Here is a 21,802-nt window from a genome sequence, read left to right as displayed (position 1 = left end):
CGAAATCACTTGCGGTGGAGTCACTTGCGTGTGTGGGGCTGGGTGGGCTTTTACAAGTCGGATCGGACGCGCGCATTAAGCCTCGTCGTTTTTTGTTGACTGGAATTTTGTGAGTTCCGTGTGTGTACGCTCCATACCGTGTCTCGTTCTACTCTTGAGTATTTTTTGTTCGTGATAAACGTTAAAGTGCATCCCCGCTTAAACGAACTTGGCACAATGCTGGTTTTCACTCGTGGCCCAGAGCTAGTGATGGAAATTACACGTTTCTATGGCGACGAGGAATGATGTATTACTGTTGCACCAGGGAACCCAAAACACACGATTTTGTTTGTCTCACTGGGATGTTTTCTTTTTACAAATATTCGTAGTAATTATATGTCCTATAATGTATAGTGCACGGGGTTAGCGCGCCAGTGTTTGCTTGTTCAAAAGTTCAAGCTGCGTGATTATTACCTAATAGAGCAGGAATGTGTACCACTGAGTATAAAAGTGCATAGTTGACCCGATGATTGATAATTGCATGTCTTTGTCCTGGACAAAGTAACAAAACTAAAATCTGGGGGGGGGGGGGTCGATATATAAATATTAACAAATAGCTCCTTCCCATCAAAGACAATCTATTTCAACGGGTTGTTACCCGGTTAGTAGTTCAGAGTCCGCAGGCTGTGTGTGTGTGTATGGATGGTACTTAGGTGAACAGAAATCCTGAGCTTGTTTGGCTGAGATTCCAGCACAAGTACAAACTGCCATAATTACGGTAAATCCTCCATCGTCCCTTAACGAACGGGTGGTGGTTGTTTTTTTTTTGCGTGCGGATTTTGTCCTGGCAGGGCCTACGCTCGGAGGTGGAGCTCGAGGTGAAGGAGCAGCTCGAAGGAGTGAAGCTCTACTTCACCGCTCTGTGCCACGATGGCACCGTGCTGCCTGGCCAAAAGAAATGCACCAACCTGCGCGAGGGCGACAAGGTGACGAGGCTGCACGCACCGCACGCGCAATGCGCCGCACACATAGCGCGCCGCGCACGTACGGAGCGCCAGCACCGCACGCACGGCATTCGTGGGATTAGCGGCAGAGGTCGCAACCGGGTACCCGATACCCGTACCCTACCCGATACCCGGCGACCCTGGTGCGGCCGGGTACGGGTACGGGTAAGGAATCAAAACCCGTTTGCAACCTCTGATTGGCGGTAGCGTAGCGGGCGGTGCGGCGCTGCGTCGCGCTATGAACCCGACGACCCTAGTTCGATTCCCGGCTCACGGCCAACACCAGTGATGATTATCTGAACCGGTCCTGGGACTTTCTAAGGTCAACTCAGCCTCAAATGAGTACCTTGTGCGGTGTGTGTAAACATCGCCACGAGGGAGACGAAGGCAGCCGGACGTGGTGCTGGCCACCCACCACCTCGTGTGCCGTTCCGGCCTTCATAGGTGCTCACCAACAGCACTTGCTCCACAGCACTGGCTGAATCACAATGCATCCTCCTGGCAGTGCTTTCCAACTCCTGAAAGTGTAAAGTCATAAAACTAACCGCAAAGAGACATCTCTTAGCTATACCTTCCAATGTTGCCAAGTATGTCACTTACAGAGTACACCAATACAGGATCCTTAATACACAGCACTCCTAATTCTGCATGACATCCTCTTCCCAGAAAGTTGCTCGATTCGTTGCTCTTTGCTTTTAGTCGCTCAGGAAACCCAAAACGACGGTAAGCCTTAGCAACAAAATCACTCTGTTGTCGACAGTGCCCCTCGCAATTCTATGAATTGAAACAATTAGGGGTCATGATTCAATTCAAGAATACATTCTTTTTTTATCGATTGCATTGAATGCAGCAGCCTCTAGTGGCAGCAGGGGTCACATAAACCCATGACATACGACATCTAAGAATCGAAAATACTCTTATCTCTTTATGCGCTCAATTGTATGCATCATGAGCGTAACAATCAATGTTTTTGTATCGATCAATGCAGTTGTTAAACCCCTGCACGGCATGCGGAGCACACACACATTGCTCGCAGACGCGCGTGCAGCACACAAAACCTGAGCAGCAGACGTAACATGCACACACATGGCAGCCACAGCGCCTGACTCACTACACCAGTTCCCTGTTTAATCACCAGCAGCCTTCTACATTTAAACCCTACATTCCTGCACTCAGACATGGACATTGGCTATCCTGATGCACAAAGTCAACTTTCATTTTGCTAAGCACTTTGGCACAGGTTGTTTTTTTATTTGTTTGATTCGCTCCACCGAGGCTCGATGGCAAGTCTTGGACAGTAAGTCTTAGAAAGCGCCAAAGTCATGTTAGTCTGTCAAGCGCCTTAGGATGAGCCAGAGGGCTCAGAGCCCAGAAATGGGGCAGGCACAGGAGGCATGTGAGAGTGCGCGTATTGAGTCTTTAACATTGGGAGGGATGAAAATGTTCTTTTTTTTCAAAGGCAGCAGAAGTAGCGTGAACATCAGATGGGGTCCTGGCCTGCGTTAACCTCTGTCACACGAGAGGCTCTGCCTTGCTCAGCTCCCAGCTGAGACCCGGGCTGCATTACTCACTTTCATTGCTCCCAGCACGGGTTTCCTGTGTGCCGTTTTAGCTGTCATCGGGGCACTAGCAAAATAATTTATAGGCATCTGCGTGTTCAGGCAGGTATGTCATTTGCGCATGACTCTGTAAATAGTTGCTACGCTGTGTGCATGACGAGTGTGCATTTCTGCAAAATAAATTTGGGGCAATGGTATTAAAATAGGAAATGTACATTTTCAATAGCCTGTAACGTAAATCCCATGTTGAAATACTGTAGGTTGAAATGTTCACGAATAACTTTAAAACCCTTTGTCAATCCATATCTGGATGTAGGTCTCCCCATGCCCTGTCAACACGTGGAGGCCTCCCCATGCACTCACCCTGCTGGTCAGTGCAGGTTGTGAAGGTGGCAGGCCCTGGTCTAATTCAGACATCACTTGCTGTTCATATTAGTTGTGGCCAGGAATCAAACTAAACAATAAAGCTAAACTTATTTTTTTTATTTTACCAGATAAGGCCCACTGAACTGTATTGACCTGGCCACAAATAATAGTTCAACAAAGTGGCTTATCATGTGGACATTTATAGCAGCCACATACTCAAAACACATGTTTATAGATGTGGAGGGAAAAACCAGAGGACCCGGAGAAAAATCCACGCGACCACGGGGAGAACACGCAAACTCCAAATATACAGCAGCAGGCGTCAGGTCGGGATGGAACCCACGACCTCCTGCATACCAGGCGAGGTAGTTAACATCTCGCTCAGTGCTGACAACTGTGCGACCTACTGCGGCACCGCACCAACCTTGAATTTCTGTATTGTTGTGTGTGGTGTGTGTGGTGTGGCGCTGGGGTGAAAAATCATTTTCCACTCCTGGACTTAACAGCATCATTGCTGACTGGTATCTGAACGCATCATAGACTGCTCCTAAGTTAACCCGGTTTGAAATGAGTACCTGGTACAGTGTGTGCCTGCATCAACACTGAAGGGACAAAAGTGGGTGACAGTACCAACTCCCCGTGTGCTGTGCCGCTCTTAATAGATGCTCGGCAGCAGCACCTTGCACCTGCAGGCTATTTGTTTTCAAAAGTGGAAGGAAAAAGGAGAAGATGTAAAACCATGCTGATAGAAGCAGTGGTATGAGATCTAGCAGAAAAAAATATTGAGAATGAACAAGGCAGTTGTAGGCACCGGAAAGTCTTTTGGCCCCGTCGTTATGTTTGTCTCTATGTATGTTACATTTCTTTCGCGCCGTATGTAGCCAACCGTGATAATCGGAGGTGCGGGGGAAGGACAGCAAATAAAACACAAAAAGCGGTTTGAAAGAAATCATTTTTAAATCTATATTTAAAAGTGCATAGCTCCAGTCACGAATGAATGACCTGACCGAAGGAGTAGATGATGATGATCATGACGGTGAGTATTTTCACTCTGTCGCACACATTCCTTCGGTCTTTGCGTGAACACACCTAGGCCTGCACGTCCGTACTCATGTTAAATAACACTCGCCCGCACGTGTCCACGCCGCGCTGCTCCCCCACCACCACCACCAGGTTCGCTTCAACGTGTCAGTGGAGCTGACCTCGTGCCTGCCCGGCAAGCACACGCTGCTGCTGAAGCCCGTGGGCCTCCGGGACGTGCTGCAGCTCGAGGTGACGGCGCAGTGCGGCTGCCAGTGCGAGGCCGCACCGGAGATTTCCAGCCCTCGCTGCACGGCGGGCAACGGCGACTACACGTGCGGTGTGTGCACCTGCTCGCCGGGGCGGCTCGGCCCGCGCTGCGAGTGCGCCAGCGGCGGCGGCGGTGACGAGGGGGGACCCGGCGGAGGAGGAGACGGAGGAACGGGCGAGTCGGAGAGAGAGTGCCGGCCCGAGCCCGAGGCGCCCGCTTGCAGTGGGCGCGGCGACTGCTTCTGCGGGACCTGCCAGTGCCACAGTAGCGAGTTCGGCCGAATCTACGGGCAGCATTGCGAGTGCGACAACTTCTCCTGCGCTCACCACAACAGCAACATCTGTGCAGGTGAGCGCCCATTCATTGTATAGGCCCCACCCCTCTTTCAATGGAGAACCAATATCTGCATGTGCTGGATATGGAAATGTTCTTATCGTGGTTGATCACACTCGTGCCTCACAGCAAGAAGGGCCTGGGATCGATTCCCCAATCGGGTGTCTTTCTTCGTGGAGTTTGTATGTTCTTCCCCGCCTTCTGAATGGGTTTCTCTTGGGTTCTATGGTGTTCTCTAATAGCAATATATATTTCCTGGTATCGGCCAAACACCTGAATGCTGACATTGCCCTGAACATAACTCAATTGGGATTACGCGAAACAATTTCACTCGCGACTGTGAATACTTAGTCGGAGACTCCTGAAAAAGAGCTCTGAGACTCAGGCTTTCCTGGGTAAATGTAATGCATAAATAAATAAAGATTCAATACCGTGAACAAATGCAATGAATAAATGATTCGGACAGGCGATGCATAAATATCACAGCAATAAAGATGTGAAGTGAGCATGGTTGTAGCGGCGAATCAGTGTTCACGCTGGCAGGATCAGGGTGAGGGTGGTTAGCCCTGTACACCTGAGAAATGGAGGCCGCTTTGTCTGCGGCAGGCTTATCACCATGAGTGGCAGTTTGACAGACTACGGATGGACGATGGTATATGAAGGAGAGGGCAGATTGAGAATAATATTCAGATCCTTCAAGAAAGCTGGGCATTTTTTTTTTCGAGGCGAGGCACGCCTTAGTTACCAGTCTGTTGATAATCTCCTCAATTACCAGATCTGATCGAGATATCGTTCATCCTTCTTCGAAGAGTCAGTGACATCACAAGGTTGGAGTATTTTATTCGTGTGCTTTTCCATTTTTTTCCATGTGAGGTATCAATTATTATTATTTTTGGACGGTTGGCCCCTGTCCCCTCTAAATTCCCGGCTGAATGCCACCAGCTTTGATAGGATCCTGGAGAGATATTTCACCAAATGCAGAGGTGAATTGAAGAGGCTGTTGCTGGGCAGCAGAGTCCAAGGAGGAGGGGCGGCCCACCACTGTCATGGAAGCCGTCCGTGCCCAGCAGGCGGCGGTCAAAATGGCCGACGGACACACACGGACTTCTGGCACTTTGTTACAAGGCTTGACGGTGTTCCGAAAAATAAAGAGAATATAAAAAGTAAATAGGTTGTGAAAAAGGGGTGAAAAGGCTGGCCTGCAAACATGTAGCAACACCACTTGAGGAAAGGATTTACAAAGAGGCTGTGTGCATTCTGCACATTTTGGGTAAGTGCGGTTGGGTTTTCAGAAGATAAGTGGATTTGAAAGGACGTCCCAGAACCATTATTTTGGAGAACAAAACTAGCAGACTGCCCAATGCCTTTATTGGAAGGTCTATTTCTCAGAAACTAAGCTGTATTTGTCAGCGGGAAGCGCTTTCATTTTTGCGTATGACGTATATATGTATCTGTATTAACAGGGTACATTAATGCAGTGTGAATCTCAGACCTGCCAATAGTTACATCATTAACAGACATAGTCCTTGAACCTTTGTAAGGAAGGCCATGTATACTATTAGGAGGAGGGAATATTCATTTATTAATGCTACCTCTCATCTCAGATCTATAGTTTGTACTAAACAGCAGCAGCTTAATTTGAGTTTTTTACGTCCCACTTGGAGGTACTGTTTTTTTAGATACCGATGCGTTATTTTAATCATGCAGGGATATTTTTTATTTACATGTGCCTTAGAATTTGTAATATGTAATTAAATACTTCCTAAACTGATAGTTGCGTTATGAAGAAAAAATAATAAGGTGACACTTCTGAGGATTATTCTCTCTTTTTAAGGCAGCCTGAGCATGAAAGTAATGGGCTGTTTAATTCCGAATAAAAAATGTATGCAGAAAAAGGCATTCATATTTATGTATATCCATCAAAAGTGAATTTGACCATTACCAATGGAAACTGACAATGGAAACTGTATTTAAACCACAGTGTATTCTGTACCATAGCATTTATTTAATATATGATAGAATGTGTGAAGATATAATGGAATGCCACTGCCATTGTTTTCTTCTAAATTGTTTACAGCATGAGAACCTTGAGCATTAAATCCCTTATTATGCAATCTTATTAAAAAATAATGCTTCAAAATCCACCAAACATGAGGCTGACGTGACTTGTTCTGCCCGTTCTCAATATGGATGGCATGATATAACTATAGATGGTATGACATAATTGACTAAACAATGAAAGTCAATTAAAAAAAAAGCATACATTCATTTCAATCTAATCTACATGCGTGGTTTGAAAAGCACCTCTGCTCAAGAGTTTTAAGCCGTTGATCGGGAAATTGTGGTCGTTTGCTACGATGGACAGGAGGGTGGCACACAATCCCTGCCACACGCCCTTCCACTTAAGGTTTGATATATGGTATTGTCATAATTTGGGGTGACGATGTGATGCAATAAAAACATTTACCCCCATAAAAGATTATACATTCTAAAAAATATATATATATAACAAGTGATGTCTGATATCCGCACCTCTGATTGGCTATATACCGTGAGAAAAAAGTTCAACCTACATACCATGTCAAAATAAAGGTGCAGCTCTGAAATAGCCTGCTAATGCCACTGCTGCTAGAAGGGTCTTTTAAGCTGTCCTTGGCCCTAATCCTTCACCAACCCACACTGACCACCATGGTGGAGTAAAGTTAAACACCCACGAAACAACAGAGAAATTACAATAATTAATTAACACAACTTTAGACACTACACTTCATTCGAAATACTGTATGCTAATGTGTTAGCCATAACTTGGTTTTGTGCATTATAGTACTTTGGATATAACTCGGAATTGATATAACTTTGATACACAAAGTAATGCCTGTTTGTGAAGTCTCTTCCAATCAGGCTGACAAAATACCCAACGGACAAAAATATCCCTTATCGTGAGGAATATACTTAGAAAAACAGAATTATCAATTGCTATAATAAAAAAAACTCCCACTCATAACAAGAAAACACATTTTCAAAATTGCATCTGTGCAGGGTTTGGGAGCGAGTGCATGCACTTGAAACCTTGTGAGTAGCGTCCCCTGTTCTGCGCGAATACCTGGTAAAAAGGGGCCTCTATGCATGCACATGTGGTCAGAGTTAATTCCGCGAGTCCCGCTAATCTAGGAGGGCCAGATGAGAAGGTGGTTTTAAAACGGGGCAAGTGAGAGGCTCCTAATCAGGCTTGGCCACATACATGCACACGCGCACACGTGAAAGAAAAAAAAGACACGAACACGTCACCGCATGTTTCAGAACGCACTCTTCAGAGAGGAGAATGTGCAAAGTTTGTGGAAAGCTTTGGGCAGGAGGGGGGGTGCTAAGCTGTTTATATATGAACAAAAGTTGTTCTTGTGGGGATGTGGGCAGCTGGGATTCCTTCATTATGATACACGCAATGTAACAAAGGGGCACGGATGCGGAACTAATGACTAGGGACTTGACACAGGGGGCGCGCGGCACACACTCACCAGCGAAGCCAGGGAGAAAATTGGGAAATGAATGAATAAAGTAGAAATCCGTATTTTTGTTACTTTTGACGATATGTGAATAAATGTCAAACTATTATTGACCAAACATGACTGAGTCACGGTAGAGTATGAGCAATGGCGTTTTTGGGGGAATTGATTGTACATTTCTATGACGGAAGGAAAAGAAAGCAATGTGCATTTTATTATGAGGCTCTGATGCTACAGTACGTACCGTTCACTGGATAGTGGTCATCATGGTGTTGTGAAAAAACATTTACGGCCACATTTGTTTGGCATGATGTTCAGTTGTTGAATCAGTTGAGATTCACAATGTCTGGTTTAAAATTCTGGTTGAGGTTGAAATGTGATCCTGACTCTGCACAGTATTTCGGGAAATGTAACAATTCTTTCTCGTGGCTGCAAATTATCTACACATTTATCAGCATCAGATGCAACAGTGGCCACTAAGAAACCTTCCCACACCAAGAACAAATATATATGAGTGTTTTTTGATAAATTATGTACACTGTTACTTTCCCAAAAATAAAGGCATCTTTAACCACAGTCGACTTAAACCAAACTGTATATATACAAAACGATTACAAAGTTCTCTCTGCCTAAAGCGTTCTTGTCATTTTTCTTAACGAATACAAATCTAGCTGTCTTTGGCAAAATATATTTATTGCAAAAAAATACGTCTTTAGGGTTAAGGCCACAGCAGTTAATGTTATCTTGGTGTTTTCAGATTAAAACTGCCATACTGTGCCTACCAGCAGTGCTTCTCCGAGTGGTAACAGCATCCGCCTTAGTTGCTGGAGATTGTGGGTTTGATTTTCACAGCCAGTGCTACTACACCCAAGCATTTAACCCCAGTACATCCGGGTTCACACTCTGTGTAAAACAGTCTCCACGAAGGTAAAATTTGCATTGTTCAACTCTATGTTGGCATTATAGTAGTCGAGAGAATAACACGAGGTGTGGGGCAATTTTGTTCCACCGTCATAGAGAACATTTATGCAAGGAAGTTCATTCTCATCTCAATAAATGTTGGTTATGACCGGAGGGCAGAGAGGCTGAATGTCAGGCGGTGGGCATTCACGCTGTGCCATTTAAAGATATTGACATTACACGGACAACAGTAGTGCTTGAATCCATCACAGTTATCAGCAGCTTGAACTCGTTAGCAGGAGAAAAAAAAAGCCAATCGCAGATTGCATTTACCTCGTCACCTGGAAAGCTGACTTGTCGTTTCAGTAATTGGACACTGTATCGTCTCCAAGTGCCCAAATGTACGTTAAGAGGCCCTTGGCCCCTGCTGCGGCCCCTCTGGGAGTCTGATAAGAGAGGCAGTTGGAACAGGAGAGAACGCAGCGCGCCCAGTTTGGCGATTGACAAGAGCCCCGTGGAAACGGGGTGCTCAAATCCCCCATGCACGCACACTATAGTGCCATGTTAAACTCGAGCCAAGCTGTCCGGTATCACACCGCTCACCACGTGACTCTCTCTAAAAGTCAACACGCTCGGGTACACCTGCAAATTAAACAGTTGTAGTGAACCCAGAATCCAGGAGCTTTCTCCCATCTTGTCCATGCACATCTCTAAATGTATGTGTACTGCACTCTGAATCCAATAACCCGAGGTCAATTCCCAGCCAGAGCTAACATGGTTGGCGTGTGATATATGAACTGGTCACACCCCCCCACCCCCTCACCAACCCACACTGACCAGCATAGGGAAGTATGGTCAAACAATCCTCATGACCAACACAGCGTGGGGAGGCCTTTATTGAGCAAACGGTCAATTGAAAAAGGGCTGTAATTGCCTCGTTATTTCACAAATACCCGCAACAGCGCGGCCTCAACTTTAAGGAGCAAGTAGAACAAGAAACGGCGTAATCTAGGGCAACAGCAGCACGACTCGGGTGAGATCAGTGTAAGTGGCCCCATGGCTCCCCGTGAGAGAGGTAATAGAGCAAAACCAGCACTGCAGGGCTCTAAAACCAGAGAGTCTGAACATTTGGATGGCTCAAGACTTGCATCTGTGGCCTGGAGTAAAAGGGTCTGTGATGTGTGTACACATGGATATGCCGGGTATTTTTTTAAGAGTGCGGTATTTGCTTACTGTAATTATATCTTCGAAGGATATTTCACCGTGTTTTAATTTCCCTGTTTGCCGCTCATTTGGCGAATCACAATTACAGACATAGCATTGTTTTTTTGATAATATCATCTGCAGTAGCATAAATTGTTCTGAATCCACAAAGCCTTTACATGCTTGTGCCACCTACTCTGACATTGTGCAGCTGTTTATCCGTCTTACTCCTACACACTCCCTGTTTTCACATTGATGATGAATCATTAGGAAGAGAACACAAAAAGGATGCCAAAGAATGAACGAACAAAGGCTTTGGAATCGCAGCGTCCATTTGTAATGATATTTGATAACAAATAAATGTGATATTTCTGATGAACAGTAATGGTCCGTTCGAGGGTATGGTAGCTAAAATGAACAACACGTTGGGAGTATCGTGGGAGGGAGTCAAATGATTGTTGAATCTTGATTACAGCACTAAATCTTGGCACCTCAATTCCTAGAAAGGCAATGACATGTTGTTGTTCAGCATGGCTAGTTATTATTATTGGATGAAAATAGTTAAGTTACATCCGATGTGTAAGTACAATAAGTATGTATGTACAGTACCTAAAGAGATGGTGGATCTTAAATTGTGCTTTGAGCAAATAGGTCCCTGTAGGAGGAGGCAAGGGGGTAAGTAAAGCAATAGCTTTAAAATAATTGGCCAGTCGAGAATTCTCTCACATGGCAAACACAATTGATAACAGAACTTGAAAATATATAAAAAAAAATTGTGTGACACTCAATGATCTTAGATGGTGCTGTAATTGTATGTTTGAAGGATATTTCCTGGGAAAGTCATACGAGGTCAAACTAGTAGTCATCTTCATTGATCTCTCCACGGTAACTAAATGACTATTATTATTATTAAATTAGAAAAAAAAATCATTACTTAAGGCACATTACACAACTGCATCTCATGGCAATCATCATCAGCCATTATCTATGAACTGCAGGACGAAGGCCTGTTGATGCCATCACCGTACCGAACAATCCTGCAAAGCCATAATCTCATCTCACGTTTGCACAAACTTCATTTCCGCAGTGGGCACTCTTCTCTGATGCGTTCCCTCCCTTGTCCGCTATTCTGTCACCAGTCTCCTCGATTTTAGCACCACCGAGAATATTCACAGATAACAATGTCCTCGGCGAACGGCCGGGTTGGTCACTCTCAGATGTCGTTTCCGGTTGTGCCGCGCGTTGTCCGGCATGATGTCCGACGTTTTGCTCCACATGCCAGGAGCTTCTTCAGGAACCCAACAACATGCGATTCAATCCACGAACAAATCCGCACCTTTGATTAGCAGTTGGCTATGTACGGTGCGAAAGAAGTTCAACATACATATATGGTGATGAATGTATTCATCAATGAAGTATTTATTGTTATTTTATTTTAGAAAATCATCAAGCATGGATGATGACTACCGGCTGCCCAGTATGTGTGTCCACGAAGCAATGTTGTTTAACATGTTGGAACTTTTTTTTTACTTTCCCCACCTATCAGCATAAACAAATGCAGAAAATGAATGAAAGTTTACAGCATTTCGCATTTCCTGTTTTCATAACTAAAATGTGTTTACGTGTCTGCAAAACCAGGCATCTAACAAATAAAAAGTGCTTGGCTCTACGGCACAACCGCAAAAATAACGTACAGCACAGCCAAATGGACCGTCTTGTGTCATTGCTTAGTTGTGTTGTTGCGTCGCTGTGTCGTTGTTTTGTTGTGTCGTTGCGTAGGTGTGTTGTTGTGTCATTGTGTTGTTGTGTCACTGTGTTGTTGTGTCATTGTATTGTTGTGTCGTTGTGTTGCTGTGTTATTGTGTCGTGCCATTGTTTCGTCATTGTTTTGTGTCGTGCCATTGTGTCGTTGTGTCGCTGTGTCGTTGTCATTGTATTGTTGTGTCACTGTGTCACTGCTGTGTGCCACTGTGTCATTGTATTGTTGTGTCGCTGTGTCACTGCTGTGTGTCACTGTGTCATTGTATTGTTGTGTCACTATGTCACTGCTGTGTGTCACTGTGTCATTGTATTGTTGTGTCACTGTGTCACTGCTGTGTGTCACTGTGTCATTGTATTGTTGTGTCGCTGTGTCACTGCTGTGTGTCACTGTGTCATTGTATTGTTGTGTCACTGTGTCACTGCTGTGTGTCACTGTGTCACTGTGTCATTGTATTGTTGTGTCACTATGTCACTGCTGTGTGTCACTGTGTCATTGTATTGTTGTGTCACTATGTCACTGCTGTGTGTCACTGTGTCATTGTATTGTTGTGTCACTGTGTCACTGCTGTGTGTCACTGTGTCATTGTATTGTTGTGTCACTGTGTCACTGCTGTGTGTCACTGTGTCATTGCATTGTTGTGTCGCTGTGTCACTGCTGTGTGTCACTGTGTCATTGTATTGTTGTGTCACTGTGTCACTGCTGTGTGTCACTGTGTCACTGTGTTATTGCATTGTTGTGTCGCTGTGTCACTGCTGTGTGTCACTGTGTCATTGTATTGTTGTGTCGCTGTGTCACTGCTGTGTGTCACTGTGTCATTGTATTGTTGTGTCACTGTGTCACTGCTGTGTGTCACTGTGTCACTGTGTCATTGTATTGTTGTCTCGCTGTGTCACTACTGTGTGTCACTGTGTCACTGTGTCGTTGTGTCACTGTGTCACTGCTGTGTGTCACTGTGTCATTGTATTGCTGTGTCGCTGTGTCGCTGTGCCGCTGCGCGGTGGGTTGTTGTTGTGTCGTGCCGTTGCGCCATTGCGGTGTCGTCCTCCAGGGCACGGGGAGTGCGAGTGCGGCGAGTGCCACTGCCACGAGGGCTGGGCGGGCGAGAGCTGCAACTGTTCCACGAGCACGGACGCGTGCGTCACCCCCTCGGGCCTGCTGTGCGGGGGCTGCGGGGATTGCGTGTGCGGCCACTGTGTGTGCACCACACTCGGCGCCTCCGGGGACAAATGCGAGCGCTGCCCGTCCGACGCGGACCCTTGCTCGGCCAAGAGGTGAGCACGTGCGGGTGGCTGCGTGCGCGCTAAAGCACAACTTGAAGGTGAAGGTGCAGCCCCGCAATTGCTTGGCCCTCGCCGCTGCTGGTGGAAGGGCCTCCAATATTGAGAGGTCGAGAATGGTCCCCTCTAAAGGATGTATTTTTGACCGATTCCTCCGTGCCAGCCAGATACCTCGGAAGAGGTGAAAGCATCGATACTTCACCGCACCAAACGCGACCTTCCCATCGACTACCTGTGGTGTACTGTTGCGTGGGCATAGGGCATAGGAAACAGGACTTCACAAACTTGCCCATTATTTCTACTGCAGTGCCGGGAGATTGAATCGGACCGGTGACCTCTGGATTGCAAAGTCCAGTACGCTAACCATTACATCACAGCAGCATCCCTGACCAAAGAATTATTGATATCAATAGTATTTTACTCATTAGTGAAACATGTTTGCTCTCTTGTCATGATTCGATGGTTTGTGTGTCCTCTTTATACACGTCCAGTTAAGTTGAAAAAGGGGTAAGCTGTGCACAACAATCAATTTACCTTATCTCTTTTAAAGTATTCCTTGTAATTTAAACGTTCACATGAGGTACCCATGTCAAGTGGCAGTCAACCAGTCACAAACCACAAACACGTGCATGGGATGATATGGCAACAGTACATGTACTGTTGCAGTGGCATATTCCCCAACATCTGTTTCATAGCAATACAGGACTGAGTAAAAAAAAATGTATTCCACGATGGTACACTTAGCAGGCCGATATGGGAACAGAAATGAAAATGCTTTTGGAAAATAATGTGCAAAACAATACATATGATGGAAAAAGGCGAAACAGATGTGATACACTTGCGGAGTTTTGGTTCATTTAAGAATCACTGTGTGTACATATGCTACAGTGATCAAAATGTAAGTCAAAGGTCTCTCCTTACATCAGAGATCTTGACACTAAAATGTCTAGAGTAGCTTTCAAGTTGTATAAACTCACATCTGTGCATTAGGACAATGGTCATGACATGAAAATACCTTCAACAGTTTTACTCAACAATCCACCCGTAATTGTACGTACCTGTCTTCAAGCTATGTTGGCCGTATTTCGCAAAAAAAAACCCACTTCCTTCCTTAAACATGTGGCTTGGCATCGGCGTTGCGAGGAGCTGGTTTGTTATTTTCTCACCACACTTCATGCCACTGTTCTTGTTCTTGGTTCAGACCAGGAAATTGAAAGGTGGGCTCCACTTCCAGTTTTGGTCTTAGTGCCTTCACGTAGGTGAGGAAATAATGTGTCTGGGTTTTCATTGTTTCTCTCCTGCCACCAGGGACTGCGTCAAGTGCATGCACTTTGAAACCGGGAGACTGAATGAAACTTGCGGGCAGATGTGCAAGTACATGCTCAGTGTTGTGGCCCAGCTGCCCGGTATGAACCTGCACACGTGACCGAAATTATTGCATCTCTCTGCAGAGCCTTTGAAATATTTCTCTCGGTGCCTCGCGTTCAACTGGAAGAGAGAGACGAGGGCAAAGCTAAAGTTATGGGAGAGAGTGCCACCGTGTGGTGAAAGTAATGTAATGGCCTAAGTTAAAACGTGCTTATTACAAAGTATATTCAATGATTGAGTAGATATACTGTATACGCACACACACAATACTTACGCAGCCACTGCTTGTTCGTAATGAGGCCTGCATGTTGCGTAGAATATAATACTTAATAATTTGCCGAGTTGACAACCTGCCTTAAATACTGTCGCAAGTGCAATACTCGCAGAGGTGTGGACTCGAGTCATGTGACTTGGACTCGAGTCAGACTCGAGTCATGAATTTGATGACTTGCGACTCGACTTGGACTTGCATAACAATGACTTTGTCCCACCTATGAGATGTGGACTCGAGTCATGTGACTTGGACTCGAGTCAGACTCGAGTCATGAATTTGATGACTTGCGACTCGACTTGGACTTGCATAACAATGACTTTGTCCCACCTCTGAATACTCGTCATTATTCCCATTGTTATACGCTGTTTGGTAAATCTACATACGCGTATGATGAAAGAAATATGCAAAACTATTGATTGGTTTGTGTTCAGAGATCTCTTTCAGCATGCCAAATATATCAACCTTTCAGTACAACATCAAGTTATTTTCCAAAAATTTGTGTTCCTCAATATATTCTGTAAAATATGCCCATATTCATGGAGCAAAATGATTAAGAACATACGTGTGTTATAGCCACATGCCTCTGAATTATTCTAACAAGTGCGCGGATGGTAGAGGAGGTGGTAATGAAATATAATGCAGTATGTGCACGTCTCTACGCATTACGAATATCACATTCTCACGATGGTTTGACCACCCATCGTCGTGTGTGCGCACACACAATATCACACAATATATTTCCAAAATCAAATTAAGCAGATGTGTATTGCGGTTTTGCTTCGCTCAGCATCACGCTCATGGTGTCTTATCGATTTGGGTATCCAGACAGAGTAAAACGGGAGCACAATGGGATATTGAGTCATCTGGGGCAGCACTGCAAGAGTGAACCCCGGAAAACCCAGGGCTCTAATTTATTTTCACCCAACTCCAGGCACAAATATTCAGCGAGCTGGGTTTGCTTATTTTTCTTTGACAATGCTGGAGGGCTCTCAGCAGTGGCAAGACGCCTATAAAGCCCCAGTGCCACGAAACCTCTGCACTGTAGAAACCCTGTGCCCAGATAGAGGACAAGGACCATTGTGCTCAGCCTTCTAAACTTTGTGGCACGAATGTTGGAGGGGAGGATGTGGGGTGGAGGGTAACGTGAGGAGATCAGATCTCTGGAATAACGAGGTGGCACAAGGTAACTCTCCCAGCGCCTGTGAACGGTGACAAACACACACGGAGTCACTCCCTCCCGAAGTGCAGGTGTAAATTTGACTTTCAGAGAAGCCATCATGACTTGTGTATATTTCACAGCGAATGCTTGCCATGTGCTTGATTTCAGATTCTGAAGATGTGAATCCCAATGTGTGCACTTTCTCAAATGAGAACAACTGCAGTGTGCAGTTCATGTACAGCAAGGAAACTGCTATCCTTCCTACCCTCTATGTGCTCAAAGAAATGGGTAAGCACACACCGTATTCTCTATATACATGCTCAAACATGATCTTGGCAAATAATCTTAATCCGTGTCCTATCCACGGCTGGATTAATGCCCGTCCACGTTATTGCCGTTCTGCACGGTCCTACGATGCCAGGATCCAATTTTCTCCTGCGCATGAGGCGACATCATCGCTCTACGCCTATTGCAGTCACCCTCTCGGGAATCTTCCTTATTTGCTATTCTGTCACCAGTCTCATACATCCGCTGTCATCACTGCTGGTGATATGTACTGCGTAAGCCACTTACTTTCATCAACAGTCAACATGATGTTTCATTTGCATTTGTTCACCATTTGTTCCTCTCTCTCTGTCGGTGTAATGCCCAAGAATGCATCTCTCCACACTCTGTTGAATACTTTTCTAAATTTGTTCCATGTTCTTTGTCAGAAACCATTATTCCAATGCATGTCATGGCAGGCAATAAGCATTAAATTATGATTCCTTAAGCACATTGATTTATTGATTCTTATTTTTTAAATATTTTATTCCAAAACCACTCCAATCTGGCTCTTTATGTTATTTAGTTTTGACACCCACAATGGTTGCCATAGGTGTACATACTGACGTGTTTTACAATTGTGGTTAGTTTGTTGTCCTTCCCCCGCACCTACCATTAGCACGGTTGGCTATGTACGGTGCAAAAGAAGTTCAACATGCATACATACAACCCATCACTTTATTTTGTTCAGTGAAAAGCTACGTGAAAAAAAAACATACTTGAAACATAATTGCTGAAAGTAGTTTCAAGGGCCACAGATACAGTTGAGAAAATACCTTTCAACGTTTTACCTAAAGCGCTACTTTACATAAAGGACAGTGGTACAGTACTTTATATCGCTCAATGATGTTTTATGCAAAACAATCGCAATTCCTTGAAGCAGCGGTGACTCAGATTTAAAAGTGTTCAGCCAGATGACAAGAGGCTTGTATCCAATCAGCTTTGTGAATGTATGCCACGTGTCTTCTAACTCACTCGTGGCTATCTCTCTGATCCTTATTTATACGCTTTAGTGTTATCATTAAAGGATTTAAACTTAGGTAAAATGCTACCGTGTCTTTGGTCAATTTTTCTTTGAACAAGGCACTGGATAAATAACGATGAGAATGTCATGCGAAAGTTTGCCCTTGCTCAAATGTTGCGTTGCTTGCAGCCCTAAGCCATTGTTGACAATTCCATATTCCCATTATGGAGGCCACTATATACATTGGACAGCCACAGACGAATTTCCATTCAATGGGACTTGATTAACCGACCCCAGAGGGATGATAGTGCCGCATCAACAGCCGACCAGGATTTGGTCTTCCAGATTCTCATTATATATGTCAATTGCTCTGCAATGCAGACGCACGGATGGCTTTCTGCATTAATGCCACACTTACTGTGTTTTGTGATCAACGAGGTTGACGCATTCTAGCAAATGGCTTTCGGGCAATAAACAGCCGGTGCTTTGGCCAACGTGAAGAAAAGTCACTTTCGACATCTTAGACATGAGAAAACGTAGAAAATATTCCCACGTCCCTTCATGGAAACGACTAAAGAAAAGCCAAGAAGCCGCGCCGAATTAATGTATCTCACTTAAAGTGCGGGCAATTTTACGGAGCATTCGCCATTCCTTACACAGTCACCTCATGCTCATGGTGAGTGTAAGCCAGTGGATTCCTTGCTTCACTGAATGATAATGATGGAGTGCTCTGTCACAACGCAGGGCTCTGTAATCATTTGTGAGTTACAGCGAAGTGTGTAACCTGACACGCGATTCATTTAGCTCTTGCTGGTTTTAAAAGCACAATAACCATAACACGTAATTTGTTGTCCGTGATGCTATGCAATATCGCTTGTTTTGTGGCTGTTTAATATCAGACAAGATTTACTGCACAACAACCTTCAAATAGCAGGGGGACGCAGCGTGGCCCAATCGATTTGGAACGCAGGCTGCTGTGGAATGGTGTTTTTGAAAATATATATTTCGTTTCAAGATCTTTGATATATTTTGATTTAAAGCTTTCGTGGCTGCGGGGATTCATATTCTTGGTTTTTTCGGTAAAGTCACGTAGAAGGGAAACAATAAAATAATAAAAATATAAAACAATACAATTCTCACGACGTTTCGATTGCAACACAAGCAATCATCATCAGGTGTGAAAACCTTCTACGTGACTTTACCGAAAGAATCAAGAATATCTTTGATATAGTTAAGATATAGACTTCAGTGGGGGGGGGGGGGGGTTGTGTGTGCAGTTTTGTTCCTGCAATGGAGCGACGCACGTTAAGAATATGAGGACTCCGTTGAAATTACTATTTAATCTCTACATTTGGTGGGGGCAGGAGTTCCTGCCCACAATCACAGCAGCTCCTTATTGGCCAACGGGTACAAACAGCACGACAAGAAGCTTTGACGTTTGATTCAGTGCCGAGAATCTCACTGCTAATGTTATTTCCTTCTATGAAACAGCTCCATCCACTGTCGGTCTGTTCGTTATTAGTGGTTTAAAAAAACAGCTGTCCCAGAAAGATCAATTATTTATTTGCTTTTTAACTCTGGAATTTCTAAAAGTGCTGCTGCAGTGTTGGTAATTAGCTGAAAATGGTAATGTTGCTCAATTTGATTCCGGTTATTTGTGATGATTTCCACAAGGCATTCTGAACCACTGCCTGTGTAACGTGATTAAAACAGGGACAATGAATAACCATAATGGCTGTATCGCCAGTTTTTTGCAGCCATGGTGAGCATTAAAATGCGCTCACACAGTTTGTCCTCAAAATCAGGTGGATGTGCACCACCATTGTTGAATTAAAAAGATGAGCGCCTCCCATGCAGGACTTCAGCCAAATTAAACTGAAGGCCAATATTCCTCACGAAACAAAATTACATTGCCATCAGAGATTAGTTTTCTAATTATCTTTTTTGCATTCACATTAGGCGATGTCCCCTCCCTACATTTGCCCAGTCCTTGTTTGGCATCGACGAACGTGGACTTTTTTTTTCCCTCCTTGGCACACAGACTGTCACAACCCCCCCTCCGTTATGGGCATCATCGTGGGTGTCACCGTGGGGGTCGTGATCATTGGCTTCATCGTCCTGCTCCTGTGGAAGATGATGGTGACCATCCATGACCGGCGAGAGTTTGCTAAGTTCCAGGAGGATCGCTCGCACGCCCGCTGGGGAATGGTGAGAGCATCTTTGATTATTATTAATATTCATTCATTCACCAAGGCTTGTGTCTGAGCCAAGTTCAGTGGTGGTGTTAGCCCAGTTGGAGGCGCTGACCAGAAATCAGTACGGCGGTGCCAACCTGTCCATTTATAAAATCCTCGTGAGATAACGGTAGATGTGTAGACATAGTGAGATTAAACAAACTACGGCAAAAAAATCGTGATGGAGTAAGATGAGAGGAGAAATGCAGACACCGTAAAGATTACATATATTAATTGTGTTTTTTTTAATTTTAGTTAGCTTCTCGTGTTTATTAGGATACAAATTTGAGATTTTAATTAATGCATCACTATTTTCCGTATTAATTTGAGGTTCCTTGAGCTGCGTGGGGATCTTGAGTCTTTTCCTGGTGTGCTTGCGCCAAGCACTGCCGCTGGTCAAAATAATTGTCTAAAACAAGATTATTCGATTAGAACCATTGTGCCAAAGACTGCATTGTTTGGCTCAGATTTTTCCTCCATTTTTCCGAACAAATTCGCTTTAGACTCTCACGATCATTTCACGAGGGGTCATGATCATAGATAATAGGTTAAGCCAAGGTGGCAAGTGGACAAAAACTTCACAATGGTATTTTTGTCTCAGGAGAAAAAAATATTATTTGGTAACAGCCACAACAAACAAACAATTATAGTAATTGATTATATGAATTTATAATCAGACTTTCTCCCATCCCATCTCCCCATTCCGCACCATTCCCTGTTCAGAGCACAAACCCATTGTACAGACCCACGACGTCCACCTTCCGCAACGTCAGCTACCGGGGGACGAAAAGCGACGACAAGTCGACAGTCGAGATAATGCGGCACGATGAGACACTGGACGCGAACGCCGTTCCCTGGAAAATCCGCGGATAATGAATCGGGACTCGTTTGTGGAGGTCAACAGACAAGTCATGGTTTTGACGGAAACAGCACCTTGAATGAGAGCGGACCCGAGTACTTATTGCGAATGAACTAACTGTAATTAGACGTACCTCTTTTCCACTGACACAACCGAGCCACGCCAGGGCCATGCCGAGCAAGCCCGGCATAGCTCAGGAGGCGCCAGGTTGTTATTCCACTGCGGAAGCTGAACCGTGCCGTGATGTCATACGCATGTAACATATCATTTAGGCCCAATCCTGGCCACGCTTGGTCCTATGCAAGATTCAGATGTCTTTTGAGGCCGTCATATCACAATTTGGGTTTGGCTGGACTTAAAAAATAACCAGCAGAAAAAAAAACCCATCTGCACCATGAGGGCCTGGTCTGTCTCGGCATGTGCTACAGTGGAAAAGGGATAACGATGGTGAGTAGTAGAGTGGAGCCATATTAGGGTTACGCTGAAAGTAAAATTAGGAGGCATATCACCCCCAGGTCCTGTGCAAAGTGCACAGGTCATGGCTATGTACCAACCTTCGCTCCACCATTTCTCATGCACTGGAAAGACTTTGCTGGAAAAGTCAACGTGGTTCCAATACAAATTACACAATGTTTAAGCAGATTGTCTCACTGAGTACAATGCATGGTACTGTAGCTTGCTGCTTAGAAACGGATAAGGCACTAATAATCCACAGCATTTAAGCTGGATGAAAACTGTATTGTACATATCCTTTTTTAAGAACAAAAAAATTCCTTTGATTTTTAGCTTTAAGGAAATTGTGCTGTACTACTGTATTTCCAAATGTAACTTATTAATTATATGTGGATTTAAAATTGCTGCTGGGAATACCGCCGTGCACTTGTGTGTGTGTATATATACTGTATCGTGTGTTCGACTAACGCGATGGTGTTTTTTGCGTGAGGGTTAAAATCCTGCTCGTCGCAGTGATAGGAATGTTGATGTTTTCTAACAGTTCTAACCAGCACATTTGTTGAATAAAATGGGTGAGGTACATTTAAATGGCACTAAAAGCTTATTTTTTTTGGTCATTGCCACTAAAGTTTAAAACTTGACAATAAAATAATTTAAAAAAGACGTTGTCTGCAGTAGTTTGATTGAGATCTCAGTGGGTGTGTAAGCGTGACACGTCTTCACATGTGAAAGCAGTGTCTCACTGAGTACAATACATGGCACTGGAGCTTGCTGCTTGGAAATGGATAAGGCACTAATAATCCACAGCATTTAAGATGTCTGAAAACTGGAACGTGTGTAACACGCCGTGACACATGTTCCACGTTTAACGCGTGTATACGTCGTGAGAGGGACAGCCTTCATTGTTTAGGGTGACCAGTGGGACGTGTTTAACAATCATCGGGCAAATGCAGTGTGGGAACGAGTTTATTTCGAATTGAGGATTTAATT

At 44.5% G+C, this 21,802-nt stretch overlaps 1 protein-coding gene across 1 annotated transcript in view; it reads left to right on the top strand.

The window, feature by feature from the left end:
- LOC144724997 (integrin beta-6-like) overlaps window positions 1-21,475 on the top strand; it is a 56,081-nt gene extending 34,606 nt beyond the window's left edge. The window contains exons 10-16 of the mRNA XM_078604397.1: window positions 831-965; window positions 4,082-4,547; window positions 12,949-13,171; window positions 14,486-14,583; window positions 16,147-16,266; window positions 19,308-19,474; window positions 20,224-21,475. Coding sequence (XP_078460523.1) covers window positions 831-965; window positions 4,082-4,547; window positions 12,949-13,171; window positions 14,486-14,583; window positions 16,147-16,266; window positions 19,308-19,474; window positions 20,224-20,373 — 1,359 coding nt within the window. The 3' untranslated portion in view covers window positions 20,374-21,475. The remainder of the gene's footprint in view (window positions 1-830; window positions 966-4,081; window positions 4,548-12,948; window positions 13,172-14,485; window positions 14,584-16,146; window positions 16,267-19,307; window positions 19,475-20,223) is intronic.
- Window positions 21,476-21,802: the final 327 nt, after the last annotated feature.

This window comes from Lampetra planeri, chromosome 2 (genome assembly GCF_965212315.1).
Source record: "Lampetra planeri chromosome 2, kcLamPlan1.2.h2, whole genome shotgun sequence".
Taxonomy (NCBI): domain Eukaryota; kingdom Metazoa; phylum Chordata; class Hyperoartia; order Petromyzontiformes; family Petromyzontidae; genus Lampetra; species Lampetra planeri.
Note: the sequence above shows the minus strand (reverse complement) of the source record. Positions and strands in the feature narration are given on the sequence as shown.